Consider the following 13,483-nt stretch of genomic DNA (forward strand, 5'->3'; position numbering starts at 1 on the left):
ACATTTTAGGGCACTGAACCCATAGGAACACATTTACTCCCATTTACAAATGAGAAAAGCGAGGTGCGGTATGGAGCAACAAAGCCACTTCTCCCGGGACCTGAGCCTGCGCTGAGCCTTGCTCTTTCATTGATGGCGGCTTTGATGGAAGGTGGGAGGGAAGGCTTTGCCTCTCCCGGAACTGGACTTAGTGTGCTGGTCCGGTAGAGGGGCGGGGGTGAGGGGAGCTAGCCCCCACCCTAAGATAGATCGGGGTCGGAGCATAGTAAGTCCAGCACACGAACAAAGTCAGGAGAATTCAAGCTTTATTGCAAGCACAAAAGTAAAAGCTGACTAGCCAGGGGCACGGTGCAGACTCGGTTGCTGACACCGTGACCCCGAACAGTCCTCAAACTGGGATTTATATATGCAAAAACCACATGCAGGTGGCTGCAGCTGGCTTAGTACAGGAAAAAATCTATATATTGACAATTAAAGAATAACACCTTTAGGGCTGGGAATATGGCCTAGTGGTAAAGTGCTCACCTTGTATACATGAAGCCCTGGGTTCGATTCCTCAGCACCACATATATAGAAAAAGCTGGAAGTGGCGCTGTGGCTCAAGTGGCAGAGTGCTAGCCTTGTGCAAAAAGAAGCCAAGGACAGTGCTCAGACCCTGAGCTCAAGCCCCAGGACTGGCAAAACAAAACGAAACAAAAAGAATAACACCTTTTAGGTAAGATGATGACTCTAGGCAGCTAATGGGGTTAATGGGTTAATTTTCAGAGTGAGATAATAAAAACTTAAGAAGGGGCTGGGAATATGGCCTAGTGGCAAGAGTGCTTGCCTCCTATACATGAAGCTCTCGGTTAGATTCCCCAGCACCACATATATGGAAAACGGCCAGAAGGGGCGCTGTGGCTCAGGTGACAGAGTGCTAGCCTTGAGCGGGAAGAAGCCAGGGACAGGCCCTGAGTCCAAGGCCCAGGACTGGCCAAAACAAAAAACAAAAAACACTTAAGAATAACATCTTCAAAGCAAGGTATTGATTAAGTGGGCACAACTTAAAAATAACATTTCCAAAGTAGGGTATAGATAACACTAATGAGACAGGGCTTATCCTTCCGTTGCAGGTGCAGCTTGGTACTGCACAATATTTGCTGGCTCAGCAGCCTGGTATAGAATAACATTCACCAGGTCAACTCTGTTTATTGAGACCAACTGACACTAAAACATTTCCTCCATCCTTGAGCAGTCCTGGGAATGGAATGTCTCAGAAACTTATTCCCCTAATTGTAGGGGCTGTTTTCTGAAGGCCCATATAGCAGCTTGGTACTAGGCTGCTCCATCCTTCCTTAGAGGGGGACTGCCCCCTCTCCCAATACTGTCATGGCTATCTTTCCCCGAGTGACCAAGGCTGGGCAGGATTTTGACTAGATGACCAATATCCATGTGATGGGCCTTGCCCCAGTGGCTACCTGCCCACCTGGGCAAATGGGAGTTAGTTACTTGTATCCTTTGTCAGCAACAAGGCTTGGTGGATCTGTCTCTGCTGCAGACATGGAGGGCAAGAGTCCTTTACAGAGTCTTTTTCTTGGCCAGAGTAGTGCTTGGTTAGCAAGTTCAAAGCTAAGAGTTCAAATCCAACCAGTTATCCTAGATTGACCCTCAGCCATCATGATCCCCACCTAACACCCCACATTAGACCCTGGAGAATTAGCTTTGTTATGTCTGAGAAGTGGATGTCCTGGAATGTCTGATATTGTTATTGGGAAAAACAAAAAATGTGAAACTACTCAGGAGGCTGAGATCTGAGGATTCCAGTGTAAAGTCAACCCGGGTAAACAAATCCAAGAGATTCTTATATCCACCAGCAAAAAGCTGAAGTGAAGATATGGCTCAAGTGGTAGAGTACCATCTGTAAGCAAAAGAGCCAAGTGAGAGTACCAGGCCTGAGTTCAAACCCCATTACTTGCACACACACACACACACACACACACACACACACACATTGAATTACTTTTGTTGCTTGTGGAGCTAGATGCTGTCCTTGAGCTCTTCTGCTCAAGGCTAGTGCTCTACCACTTTGAGCCACAGTGTCACTTCCAGTTTTTGAGTGGTTAACTAGGTAAGAGTCTCATGGGGACTGTTCTGTCTGGGCTGGCTACAAACCACGATCCTCAGACCTCAGTCTCCCAAGCAGCTAGGATTACACGTGTGAGCCACAGGTGCCCAGCTACTTATGCTCATAGCTAAACTGGATGCAATGGACAAAGCAGCCCTGCTTGCTCTGTTGTGGAGCAATGCAAAATGTGGGTGTAATATACAGAGGGCGAACCAGGGCAGGACACACAACATACTGTGGAATCACGGAGTCACAAAATGCGAAGGATTAGCAAGGCAATTATTCAGGTGGTCCTCATTAGCATGTCTGGCCATATGTCCTTTTGCTTTGAGTGTGTGGCTTGTGCTCACTTGCGGAGTTGTTAGTAATGGTGTCTGAACAGCTGAAAATATTTTGATCTCTTTTGTCATAGGACTCGAAGAGCACAGATGTAAGCGATCACTTTGCACATGAGAAGCGCTCACTCCTACATCCCCTTATCAGCAAGAGCAGCACAGGGGGACCCACAGGCTGCCACACAGGAGAGGCAGGAAGTGGTGTGGGCCCAAAGGCTGAGGCAAAATGGACCATGGATAGATGAGAAATCTACACCATCTCTCCTCCCCCTCTTGTGGGATGCTGGGGATCAAACCCAGGGTCTTGTGCATGCTAGGCCAGGATGTAACCTCTGAGCTGCATTTCCTTTGGATTTCTCCATCCAAGCAGCTCAGCTGGCAGAGCCTTGGCGGGACGCTGATGCTGCTGAATCTGGACTTTGAGAACTGCTCGAAAGACCACGTTGCTCTTTGGGCAGGAAACACTCACTGAGCTCTAATCTACTTCAGATTCTTTTCTTTGGGTTCCCCGGAGAGAAAACTTTGAACTTCACTTTGCCGGACACCGTGCAATCGTCCCCTCCCCGCTGCCTCTGTCCTTTCTCCCGCATTCCTGCTCCAGCTATCAAGTATGCTCTACTTCCACTAGCGTTTTGGTGGGTTTCCTAATTTTTGATTTGTTTGATTTTGCTGAGGACCAGAGGTCTTCATTTCTTTTTGTGTGTGTGTGTGTCCAAGATTCAAACTCTTTTTTTTTTTTGCCAGTCCTGGGCCTTGGACTCAGGGCCTGAGCACTGTCCCTGGCTTCTTCCCGCTCAAGGCTAGCACTCTGCCACTTGAGCCACAGCGCCGCTTCTGGCCGTTTTCTGTATATGTGGTGCTGGGGAATCGAACCTAGGGCCTTGTGTATCCGAGGCAGGCACTCTTGCCACTAGGTTATATCCCCAGCCCCAAGATTCAAACTCTTGACGCTTTCACTAATTGGCTGATGTTCTACTACCTGGGCTATGCCTTCAACTTTTTTTTTTTTTTTTTTGCCAGTCCTGGGGCTTGGACTCAGGGTCTGAGCACTGTCCTGGCTTCTTTTTGCTCAAGGCTAGCACTCTACCACTTGAGCCACAGCGCCACTTACAGCTTTCTCTGTTTATGTGGTGCTGAGGAATCCAACCCAGAGTTTCATGTTTGCTAGGCAAGCACTCTACCACTAGGCCATATTCCCAACCCATCCAAACCCTCTTTTTTTTCCCTCCCTCTGACAAGGTCTCACTATATAGCTCAGGCTAACCTTGAATTCACAATCCTGACTCTGCCTCTCAGGATTACAGATAAGCCCCACTGAACAACAACAAAACAAAACAAACCCAAAACAAACCCAAAACAAGCACAGTAAGGGGATTTTAAGACTGGTTAGGAGGGTCATTGAAAGGAAATAAGCAAAGTTCACTGTTGTCCAGCTATAAAAGTTCTGACTGGGGCTGGGGATATGGCCTAGTGGCAAGAGTGCCTGCCTCGGATACACGAGGCCCTAGGTTCGATTCCCCAGCACCACATATACAGAAAACGGCCAGAAGCGGCGCTGTGGCTCAAGTGGCAGAGTGCTAGCCTTGAGCGGGAAGAAGCCAGGGACAGTGCTCAGGCCCTGAGTTCAAGGCCCAGGACTGGCCAAAAAAAAAACAAACAAAAAAAAAGTTCTGACTGCATGTCCATAGTAAACCAACTAACACAAATAGCACTTGTTACTTGGCAGATATTAATCACTATAACCCGCCCCACCCCCACCCCACTGCTCATACTGCAGAGTCTGAAGCAAGTACACGCTCGATGGCTTTGCCTGGGTGCCGGTGACATGGCCCCCAGGGGAGGGAGGTTAATAATGGTTCCACAATGGAGCAGCTGAGTTCTCAGGGAGGAGGGGAGGGCTGCACCCCCAGCCAGGCTTTCCTGAATCCTCCATTCGATTTCACCCGCTGGAGTAGGGGGTAAGCTGGGAAAAGCCAGCAGGCCTGAGAGATCTCATCCCTGACATAGCCCTGAGAAACGCCAAACCCACTGAACTGAACCCTTGCCGTGGGGGAAACATGGGAATTAGATAATCAGCTATTTAACAGCCCAAACACAAACCCACTCTCCAGACACCTCTGGGAAGTTTTCCTTTAATACAAAAAGTTCTAGTACATTTACACGATTGTCATCACCCTTCAACCTACAGCATGTCACAGGGAAAGTTTTAAAAAATAGGGGAAAATTTAAAACAATAACAAAAACACACAGAACAAATCTAGACATATACAGAGTAGAAATACAGTGACGCAGCCGCATGCGAGGTCTTGGGGCCGGGAGCGCAGAGGCGGAGGACCAGCGCTGGCCTCCGAGGCCCACTGCGCTTCGGGGGGGGGGGGGGGGTGACACAGGAGACCCAAGGGACACCAGGGACCCGCCTGGAACTCTTAGTATAAAAAAACAACAAAAACAAAACCCACACAAATGGGAGCAGTTTTAGTAATAGGCCTCTCTCCAAAGAGAAGGGTCCATTTTCAAGGGAAATGCCACAGGGGGCGTGGGAGCAGGCCGGGGCCTCAGCCTGAGCCTGTGCTGAGCATTTTATGGCAGGTGGGAAACTTCTGGAAGTTCAGCCCCTGTGACGACTTGGACCGAGGGCTAGAGGTGGTGGGTGTTGAAGGTATCCACGTTTTCCAAGGAGAAAGGCCTAGAACCCAGCCCCGAGCACCCCGCCTTGTAGCCTCTGCCCTCCAGGCTGCTGAGTGGCCCCCCCAATTCCTCCATGGGGGTGGGGGGCTGGAGGGGAACCGACACCCCTGGGAGAAGCTGCTGTGGCCAGATGTCCAGTCCCTGGGCCCGTGGGGCCGGCTTAGTCCTCGTCGTCGCCGCCGCCGTACATGTCGGCCAGCTTCTTGAAGCGGCTGCCCCACTCGCTCAGGTAGTCGTAGTCCTGGTCCAGGTCGGAGGCGGAGGACGTGAGGGAGCTGAGCGACGCGGCGTCCGAGCCACTGCCCTCGTAGTCGAACACCAGCAGGGAGTCGTAGGGTGGGGCCGTGGGGTCCGTGTTGGCCAACTTCAGGTTCTGGGACAACAGAGAGCAGCCAGTGAGTGGCCACTGGCCTGGGTCCTGGGCAGAGGCCAGCCAGCCTCTCCCTCCACCTCGGGGCTCGGCGTGACATGGCCGGCAGGTGAGGGCGGTGCTGTCCCCACACACACGCATTTGGGGACCCTGGGTGGTCAGCACCTCACCAGTCTATGACGAATCAAGAGTGTATGGAAGGCTCTGAGAAGAGTGCTCGGCCTATCACTGGACAGTGTCTTCTCTGTAAACTGATAATCTACCCGGCGCTGGTGGCTCGCGCCCGTGGTCCTAGCTACTCAGGAGGCTGAGAACCGAGGAGTGTGGCTTGAAGCCAGTGTGACTGGAAGGGTCATGACACTGTCCCCAATCAACCAGCAAGGAGCTGGGAGCGAAGGTATGGTCACAAGGTGTGGCCTGCAGTGAAAAAGGGGCAGCGCCCAGGCCCCGAGTTCAAACCCTGGTATATGCACAGACACAGACAGACACACTCACAGAATTTGCCAACTGTCCCAAATGCAGATATTCTAGAAACCAGATTCCTCTAATGAGCACCTGGTCTTTAGTCCACAGCACCTTCTCTAAACCAGCTGCCCTGAGCAGCTTCCCCTGTGTTTTTTTGCACAGTACACGCACACGTACATGTGTACACACACACGTGCGCGTGCGCGCGCACACACACACACACACACATACACACACACACACACACACGGTCAAGAATAAATCCCTCCCCCCCAGGCCTTATTTGCAAAAGGCAAGTTTTGGACTCAGCAGGAGAAGATGGAGAGTGGTGGGGTGGGGTTGGGTTAGGGGGCCTGGAGCCCAGCCCAGCCCTCTGCCCAAGGCCACCAACCAGCAGCACCCACGGTGTGCTGAATTCCTCCTTCTGTTGTTAAGGACTTGGCCCACTGCTGGGCTCCAGCTCCTGACCACGTTCACACGGCTCACACCCAAATTGTGACTCTGCATGTGTGATCTGCTGGGAGGGGTCCCAGCCCCTAAGGGTGGGCAGAGCCTCCCATGGTCTTTCAAGTCCCCCCAAGTGATTCCAATGGCTGGAGGGTTTAGGAACCTCTGTGGCAGTCTCTTTCTAGAAGCTTCCTCATTTAACTTCGGAAGCAACCTACAAGCAGAACTTCCAGACTTTTCTTCCACTTGGACTCAAACCCAGTAAGTCTGGCTCACAACAGAGGGATTTGAATAAATGAATAAATGATCCCTAATGTATCCTTACCTACTCACTACAATTGTGATTTATGAAGAAATAAGCCCAGAGGCACTTAGCTCTGCAGAGGACATAGAGCCAAGTGGTGGTGGAGAGCCAAGATTTGAACCCACAGCCAAGCCTACAAGCCCCAAGTGTGTCCTCCTGGGCTGCTCACGCACGCGGCCCACCGTGCCTCACCTCAGTGATGAAGTTGCTGATCTCATCAGGATTGGCGGGCCGGGGGCGGTACATGGGCGTGGGGATGAAGGTGGGCGCCACGTCGTTACGAAGGGCTACCTCAGGCCTGGCCTCCAGCCCCCGGTGCAGCTGAGTGATGTCATAGTCCTTCGTGAAAAGGAACAAGGAACGGGGGACAGGGGGCTGAGCATCACCCCTCCCCCAAAGCCACCACACCTCACCCACCCTGCACTGCGCTGCTCCTGGTCATGCTAGCAACCTCTTAGCACCCCCATTTCTACCCTCCCCGGCCTCCCAACTTAAGCACAGACTTGAGGTCTAGTCGACTGGGCCAGAGAGACTACAGTAGTGGACTGACAGTAGTGATTGACAGAAGAGGGGAGTTGGTGCTCCGTTCTGCATGAAGGGCCACGGCCTGTCAGGGCTAGTCACTGTAGCCAACAGGCTTGCTGCCAGTGGCCTGCCTGGTGGGCACCCAGTTCCCCACCACCACAGGCCCTCTAGGGACCCTCACCCCAGGCCCTCTAGGGACATACCTGGTCCTCCTCGCCACCACCCTCCTCGCCGTAGTAGAAGACATTGTCGCGCGTGTCATCTTCCGGAAGCAGGAGGGGCTCTTTGACCTTCCGCTTCCTTCTCACCAGTAGGAGGAGAACCAGCAGAAGGACTGAAAGAGTTGGGGATGGGAATACTCACCCCGGCACAGGCCAGCCAAGACCTCCAGGCCCCCAGTAGTCCCCTTTAAATTAAAAGCCCACTTGGGGGGCTGGGACTATGGCCTAGTGGCAAGAGTGCTTGCCTCCTATACATGAAGCCTTGGGTTCGATTCCCCAGCACCACATATACAGAAAACGGTCAGAAGTGGTGCTGTGGCTCAAGTGGCAGACTGCTAGCCTTGAGCAAAAAGAAGCCAGGGACAGTGCTCAGGCCCTGAATCCAAGGCCCAGGACTGGCAAAAAAAAAAAAAAAAAAAAAGCCCACTTGGATGCTGGTGGTTCCCGTCTATAATCTTAACTACTCAGGAGGCCGAGATCTGAGGGCTACAAGGTGAAGCCAACCTAGGCTTCAACCCTTATTTCCAATTAATCAGAAAAAGCCAGAAATGGAGGTGTTGCTCAAGTGGCAGAGTACCAGTCTTGAGCAGAAAAGGCCACATGGAAACCAAAAACCCCAACGCTGGACACATAGTGACTCCTTTTGCAGCCAGGAAGCCCCCACTCAACTCCTCAAAGCTCACCCAATCTGGTTTTTTGTTGTTGCTCTATCACTTTGAGCCACAGCGCCACTTCTTGTTGTTGTTGGTTATGAGGCTTAACTCAGGGCCTAGGCATTGTCCTTTGCTCAAGACTAACACTCTACCACCACTTCGAGTTTTCTGGTGATTAACTGGAGATAAGAGTCTCCCAGACTTTCCTTTGCTGGCTAGCTTTGAACTTCCACCTTCAGATCACCGGCACCTGTATGCATTCTGGCTCCTTCTTTTTTTTTTTTTTTTTTTTTTTTGCCAGTCCTGGGCCTTGGACTCAGGGCCTGAGCACTGTCCCTGGCTTCTGTTTTGCTCAAGGCTAGCACTCTGCCACTTGAGCCACAGCGCCACTTCTGGCCATTTTCTGTATATGTGGTGCTGGGGAATTGAACCCAGGGCCTCATGTATACGAGGCAAGCACTCTTGCCACTAGGCCATATCTCCAGCCCCTCTGGCTCCTTCTTGGTCTTCTATTCTCTCCTCCCTTACCAGGGTCTAGCCAGGCTGGCTTCTCTCCACTTCCTCAAACCCACTCACTTGTGGAACACAGTTCACCAATAGTCAGCTAAGCATCGCCTTCTCCTAGCAGCAGTAAGCCTCCATCTTCCCACGTGGCATTCTAGATCGCACAGCCAGACTTCCCATACTGATGATATTGGCCCTTCTCTCCTACTAGATGTTTCCTTCCAAGGAGCCCCTTATTCCCAAGTCTCCTAAACGAGCCAGACTTGAACTGAACTGATATTCCATAGAAAAGGGGCATCCTCCCGCCCTCCCTCTGTGGTTTAGATGCAAGGACATAGATCATTTTGGGTTCCTGCTATTTTTGCTGCTGACGGAAGCCATCTCCCTGGCCAGCTTTCTGATGCTCCCTTCACTCCCCAATCCCACACCACAGGTCTGGGGGAAAGCAAGAGGCAGCTGGAATTCTTAGTGCCCACTCAGCTCTCTCCTTACAGACAGGCAAGAAAGGTCTTGCCACGTTCCTTCCCCCACTGGTGAGTGGAAGGAAATTCCTGGTTTCTGTCTCTCAGGTCAAAAGCTTTGGCATCCTTGGTGGCTCTTCTCTTATCAACTTGAATCCACTGTCTTGAAATACAACCAACTTGGTGACTGCCATCTTGGTCAGAGCCACCAAATGCCTGCTTAGCCCTGGATTATGGGACGATAGCTTCCCGTATGGCCGTCCTGCCTCCCGCTAGGCCTCCTAATTCCTTTCAGTAGGAATCATGAAAAACTGACATCACAGCGCATCACTCCTCTGCTTAAAACCTTCTAAGGGGCTGGGAATGTAGCTTAGTGGTAGAGTGCTTGCCTAGGATGCACAAAGCTCTGAGTTCGATTCCTCAGAGCCACATCAACAGAAAAAGCCAGAAGCAGCGCTGTGGCTCAAGTGGTACAGCACAAGCCTAGCCTTGAGCACACAGAAGCTCAGGGACAGTGCCGAGGCTCTGAGTTCAAGCCCCAGGACTGGTAAAACAAACAAAAAAAGAGCTTTCTAAGAACTTCCCATTGTCACCAGTCTGCAGGATCACAGGCATGCATCACTACACCCAACTCAAGAGATACTTCTGCCAGCCAACTAGTCACGAGTACCCAAGGCCTCTCAGTCTCAGAAGCTCAGAGAAGAACCAGCCTCTCAGCTACTCTGTTGTCAGATGGGGAAGCATGTGATACTCACACAGCAGGGCCAGGATAGCCCCCAGGATAGGGAAGACGAAACTGCCCTTCCAGGGCTCCGGACAGGCTTCCACGTGGCCCTGGCAGTCACACACAGTGGCCCTGATCACTGTCAGCTGTTCCTTATTGCCGAGGTCAGAGAGAGAGAGGTACACATCATACTCGTCTTGCTTCAGGAACTTCTTCAGGGACAAGGCCACCGTGTCTCCTGGAGTGGATGGATGAGTCATCAGCCTTGGAGGCCAGGTGTGGTGGGAAGTGAGGACCCCAGGACAGGGCTGCTCTGCAGCTGAGCAGAGCACACCAACAGTATCCCGGAGCCAGTTAAGCAAGCACTCTTGGGTAGGAGCGCACTCAGGAACAGGGCATGTGCCAGAGGCCAGGGTTTGGTCTCTCTACCCAAAAGCCCAAAGGGCTAATGTAAAATTCACTATTGTGGAGAGGACTTGGGGGCTTGAAAATAATATCATCGTTTTGTCCCTTTTGTGTGTGTGTATACTGGTACTGGGGTTTGAGCTCAGGGCCTGAGCACTGTCCCTGAGCTTCTTTTGTTCAAGGCTAGCACTCTACCACTTTAGACACAGTGCCACTTCTGGCTTTTTCTGTGTATGTGGTGCTGAGGAATCAAACCTAGGGCTGTATGCATGCTAGGCAAGCACTCTATCACTAAGCCCCCCTTAGCTTTTTTTTTTTTTTTTTTTTTTAACCTAAGGCTGACACTCAATCACTTGAGCCATAGTCCTAATTCTGACTTTTTGCTGGTTACCTGGAGGTAAGATTTTCACAGACTTTTCTGCCTGGGCAAGCTTTGAACCACAATCCTTAGATCATAGCCTGAGATTTTAGAAAAGGCTAAGGAACAGCAACACCAAAGGCAGTACCCAGGCCCTAAGTTTAAATACCAGTACTGGTATACACACATAAAGGATTAAGCATCTGTAATGTGTGTGTCAGAGATGGGGACAGGGAGGCTATAGCACTTCCTCCCCAGGGCGGAAGTGAGCAGCACCCTCTCCAGCAAGTTGACACAGGGTGTGTCCACTGTCATCACTATGCTGGACTCCTGACTCTTGCTGTGCAATACTGGGCAAGTCACTTCCTCTGTCTGGGTGGTTTTCCCATGTGTACAGGAAGGTCGCATGGATGAGAAAGGTCCTTCAGGGCTACAGAGGATGCTAGGGGCTAACAAACAGCACTTGGCTACCATCTTGAGGAGCCCGTTGACCTTGTGACCCACAAGATGCTAGAGCAGGACTATGGGGGGTGGGTGGGTGGGTGCAGGTGCGAGGATGGCCATCCAGCAGAGCTGGCACTGGCTCTTACCTTTTTCATTGACCTCTGCCATCCAGTGGATGTCTGAGTCGTGCATGAGCTGAGCCTGGAAAGGGGAGGAGTGGGGTGACAGGTCCTTGTCTGTGATGTTCAGCACTTGAGGCACCGGGCTTTGGTTGCAGATGGTGATCTGACGGGGTTCGGGGAGCGGGCCATGGTCGTTGATGTCCGTAAGTGTCAGTAGGAGGGTCCCCGTGCCAGTAGCAGGTGGGCTCCCTGTTCATAGTGACATACACAGTGTCTTTTCAGTGTATGTCCTAATGTCCTGCTTGGTCAACCTCAGAGGGGCTCCCAATTCAAACTTCAAGGTCCCTCATGCTGTTATCCATGGCAATTAAGCCATCATTTTTATGTCTATACTAGACATTATTAGCTGATCACAGTACAGTTGCAGCCACCACAGCATCTGGACAGTCATGATAATCTATCACAGAGCAAAACCCATTGGCCATAGCACTGTCAGCTGATCAGTTCAGGGAACCTGCCTTCAGGTCTTGATTCTCATGCTGTGTCAGGTAGAGATGACAATGATGTCATTATGCCCGATTGATCATGGTATGACATCACTAATCAATCATGGTACTTTCCAAACACACGTTTTTAATCAACCATAAGAATATCAATGCCAGGCTCTGGTGGATCACGTCGGTAATCCTAGCTACTCAGGAGGTTGAGATCTGAGGATCAAGGTTCAAAGCCAGCCTGGGCAGGAAAGTCAGTGAGACTCTTATCTCCAATTAACCATCAGAAAACTGGCAGTGGTGCAGTGGCTCAAAGTGGTAGAGCACTAGCCTCAAGCTGAAGAGCTCAGGGACAGCAACCACACCCAGAGTTCAAGCCCCATGACAAAATAAAAAATTAACTGAAGGGTCAATTCAGGGTTCAGTGTACCAAAACCTCAGCTGAAGGATTCCTGGTGACTATTGGGAGTTTCAGAGAAATCAAGATCACAGCTGTCACCTTAGGAAGCCCTGTAACTAACTGTAGGCTGGCTGCTGGCTCCTCCCCTCACTGTCCTCCACTGGGAAGGGGACACGTGGCATCAAGTGACCTGTCCTCTGCTGGAAGTACTGTAGGCTCTCACCATTGTCCGTGGCCAAGACCATGACTTCATAGACGTTGTTCTTTACAAACCGCTCATCTTCTCGGTCTAATGTGCCTGCGGCAGTGACCTGTCCGCTGTCTGGGTCCACGGCCAGCCACTCTGCGGGGTCTCTCAGGATGTGGTAGCTGGAGGAAGAGAAGACCCATATCCAGCATAGTTAGAACGCTAGTGTCACCATTCCAAGTCTTCTCAAGGCTTCTGGGTTCCTAAGGACCACAGGGGCTGGATCTCACTGTACACAGAGCCTAAAGCAGCGGAGGAGTTGGGGTGGCAGGGCTGGAAGGGCGTTGATAGGGCACACCTGTCCCTTAAGCCCCTACCTAGTCATCAGCCCTGAGCTCCACAGGAAGAAGAGGTCTAGTTAAGGGTCCCGCTGTACTGGGCTGGCTTGGGGCCAGGTACCTGATCTGCTGACCCTCCTTGTCAGGGTCTTGTGCAGTGTAGACACAGACAGTCTCCCCGACGGAGATGCCCTCCTGGGCCTCAATGACTTTGGTAGGCGGGACAAACACGGGGGCCTCATTCACATCTTCCACGTAGACCACAACGGTGGCTGTGGAGGTGGGGAGCATCACCATGAAGGGTGCCTCGTTGGTCACTTCGATGTACAAGGTGTGCTGGTTCTGGGCCTCAAAGTCCAAGCCCTGAAGAAATGAGAGGATCTGCACCATCATTCCGTGAGACAGTGCGTGGGTCTCACAAGGACCATGGCAGGAGCAACCGTGCTGCCTCTTCTTTGCCCCCCACCCCCAAAGCTTCCTGTTCTTCTCAAGTGGACACTGACATCATTCCCAAGACAAGTGCCTTACGAAAGCCTAGAATACTAGTGCCCAATGGGGTGGCAACAACCTCCAGGACAGATGACATGAATTTTGGGGCACTTGAGAAACTTCTGGGGGCATTCTAGTTGCTACAAATGGGGGGTGCCTCTGGCATCTATAGGTTGGGGCAGGGATTCCCTGTCCCTTTGTTAGAGGAACTAGGAACTGATCCCATATCCCACGTGACTACCCAATACCCCTTGGCCATCCATACATTTGTGGGTATGAGAAAATTCTGCTTGTAATTCGAGTCAAGACTATGTTGTACATATATAGCCAAGATTTTGGTGTGGTTTTAATACACACTGCCTTTTCTGGGGGATGGAACTTCTAAAGGGGTTCATAATTGAATTTGTTTGGGACTTTTCTGGGACTTGCCTGCTCACTGTTCTGG

General features: G+C 51.4%; 1 protein-coding gene across 2 annotated transcripts in view; it reads right to left on the reverse strand.

The window, feature by feature from the left end:
- Window positions 1-4,555: 4,555 nt before the first annotated feature.
- The window catches only part of Cdh3 (cadherin 3), a 37,535-nt gene continuing 28,607 nt past the window's right edge, over window positions 4,556-13,483 (reverse strand). For both annotated transcript variants that reach the window (XM_048355247.1, XM_048355246.1), the window contains exons 10-16: window positions 12,671-12,912; window positions 12,248-12,393; window positions 11,155-11,379; window positions 9,833-10,039; window positions 7,442-7,572; window positions 6,906-7,052; window positions 4,556-5,500 (exon numbers count right to left, since the gene is read on the reverse strand). In XM_048355247.1, coding sequence (XP_048211204.1) covers window positions 5,288-5,500; window positions 6,906-7,052; window positions 7,442-7,572; window positions 9,833-10,039; window positions 11,155-11,379; window positions 12,248-12,393; window positions 12,671-12,912 — 1,311 coding nt within the window. In that variant the 3' untranslated portion in view covers window positions 4,556-5,287. The remainder of the gene's footprint in view (window positions 5,501-6,905; window positions 7,053-7,441; window positions 7,573-9,832; window positions 10,040-11,154; window positions 11,380-12,247; window positions 12,394-12,670; window positions 12,913-13,483) is intronic.

The sequence above is a fragment of the Perognathus longimembris genome, chromosome 10 (assembly GCF_023159225.1).
Source record: "Perognathus longimembris pacificus isolate PPM17 chromosome 10, ASM2315922v1, whole genome shotgun sequence".
NCBI lineage: Eukaryota > Metazoa > Chordata > Mammalia > Rodentia > Heteromyidae > Perognathus > Perognathus longimembris.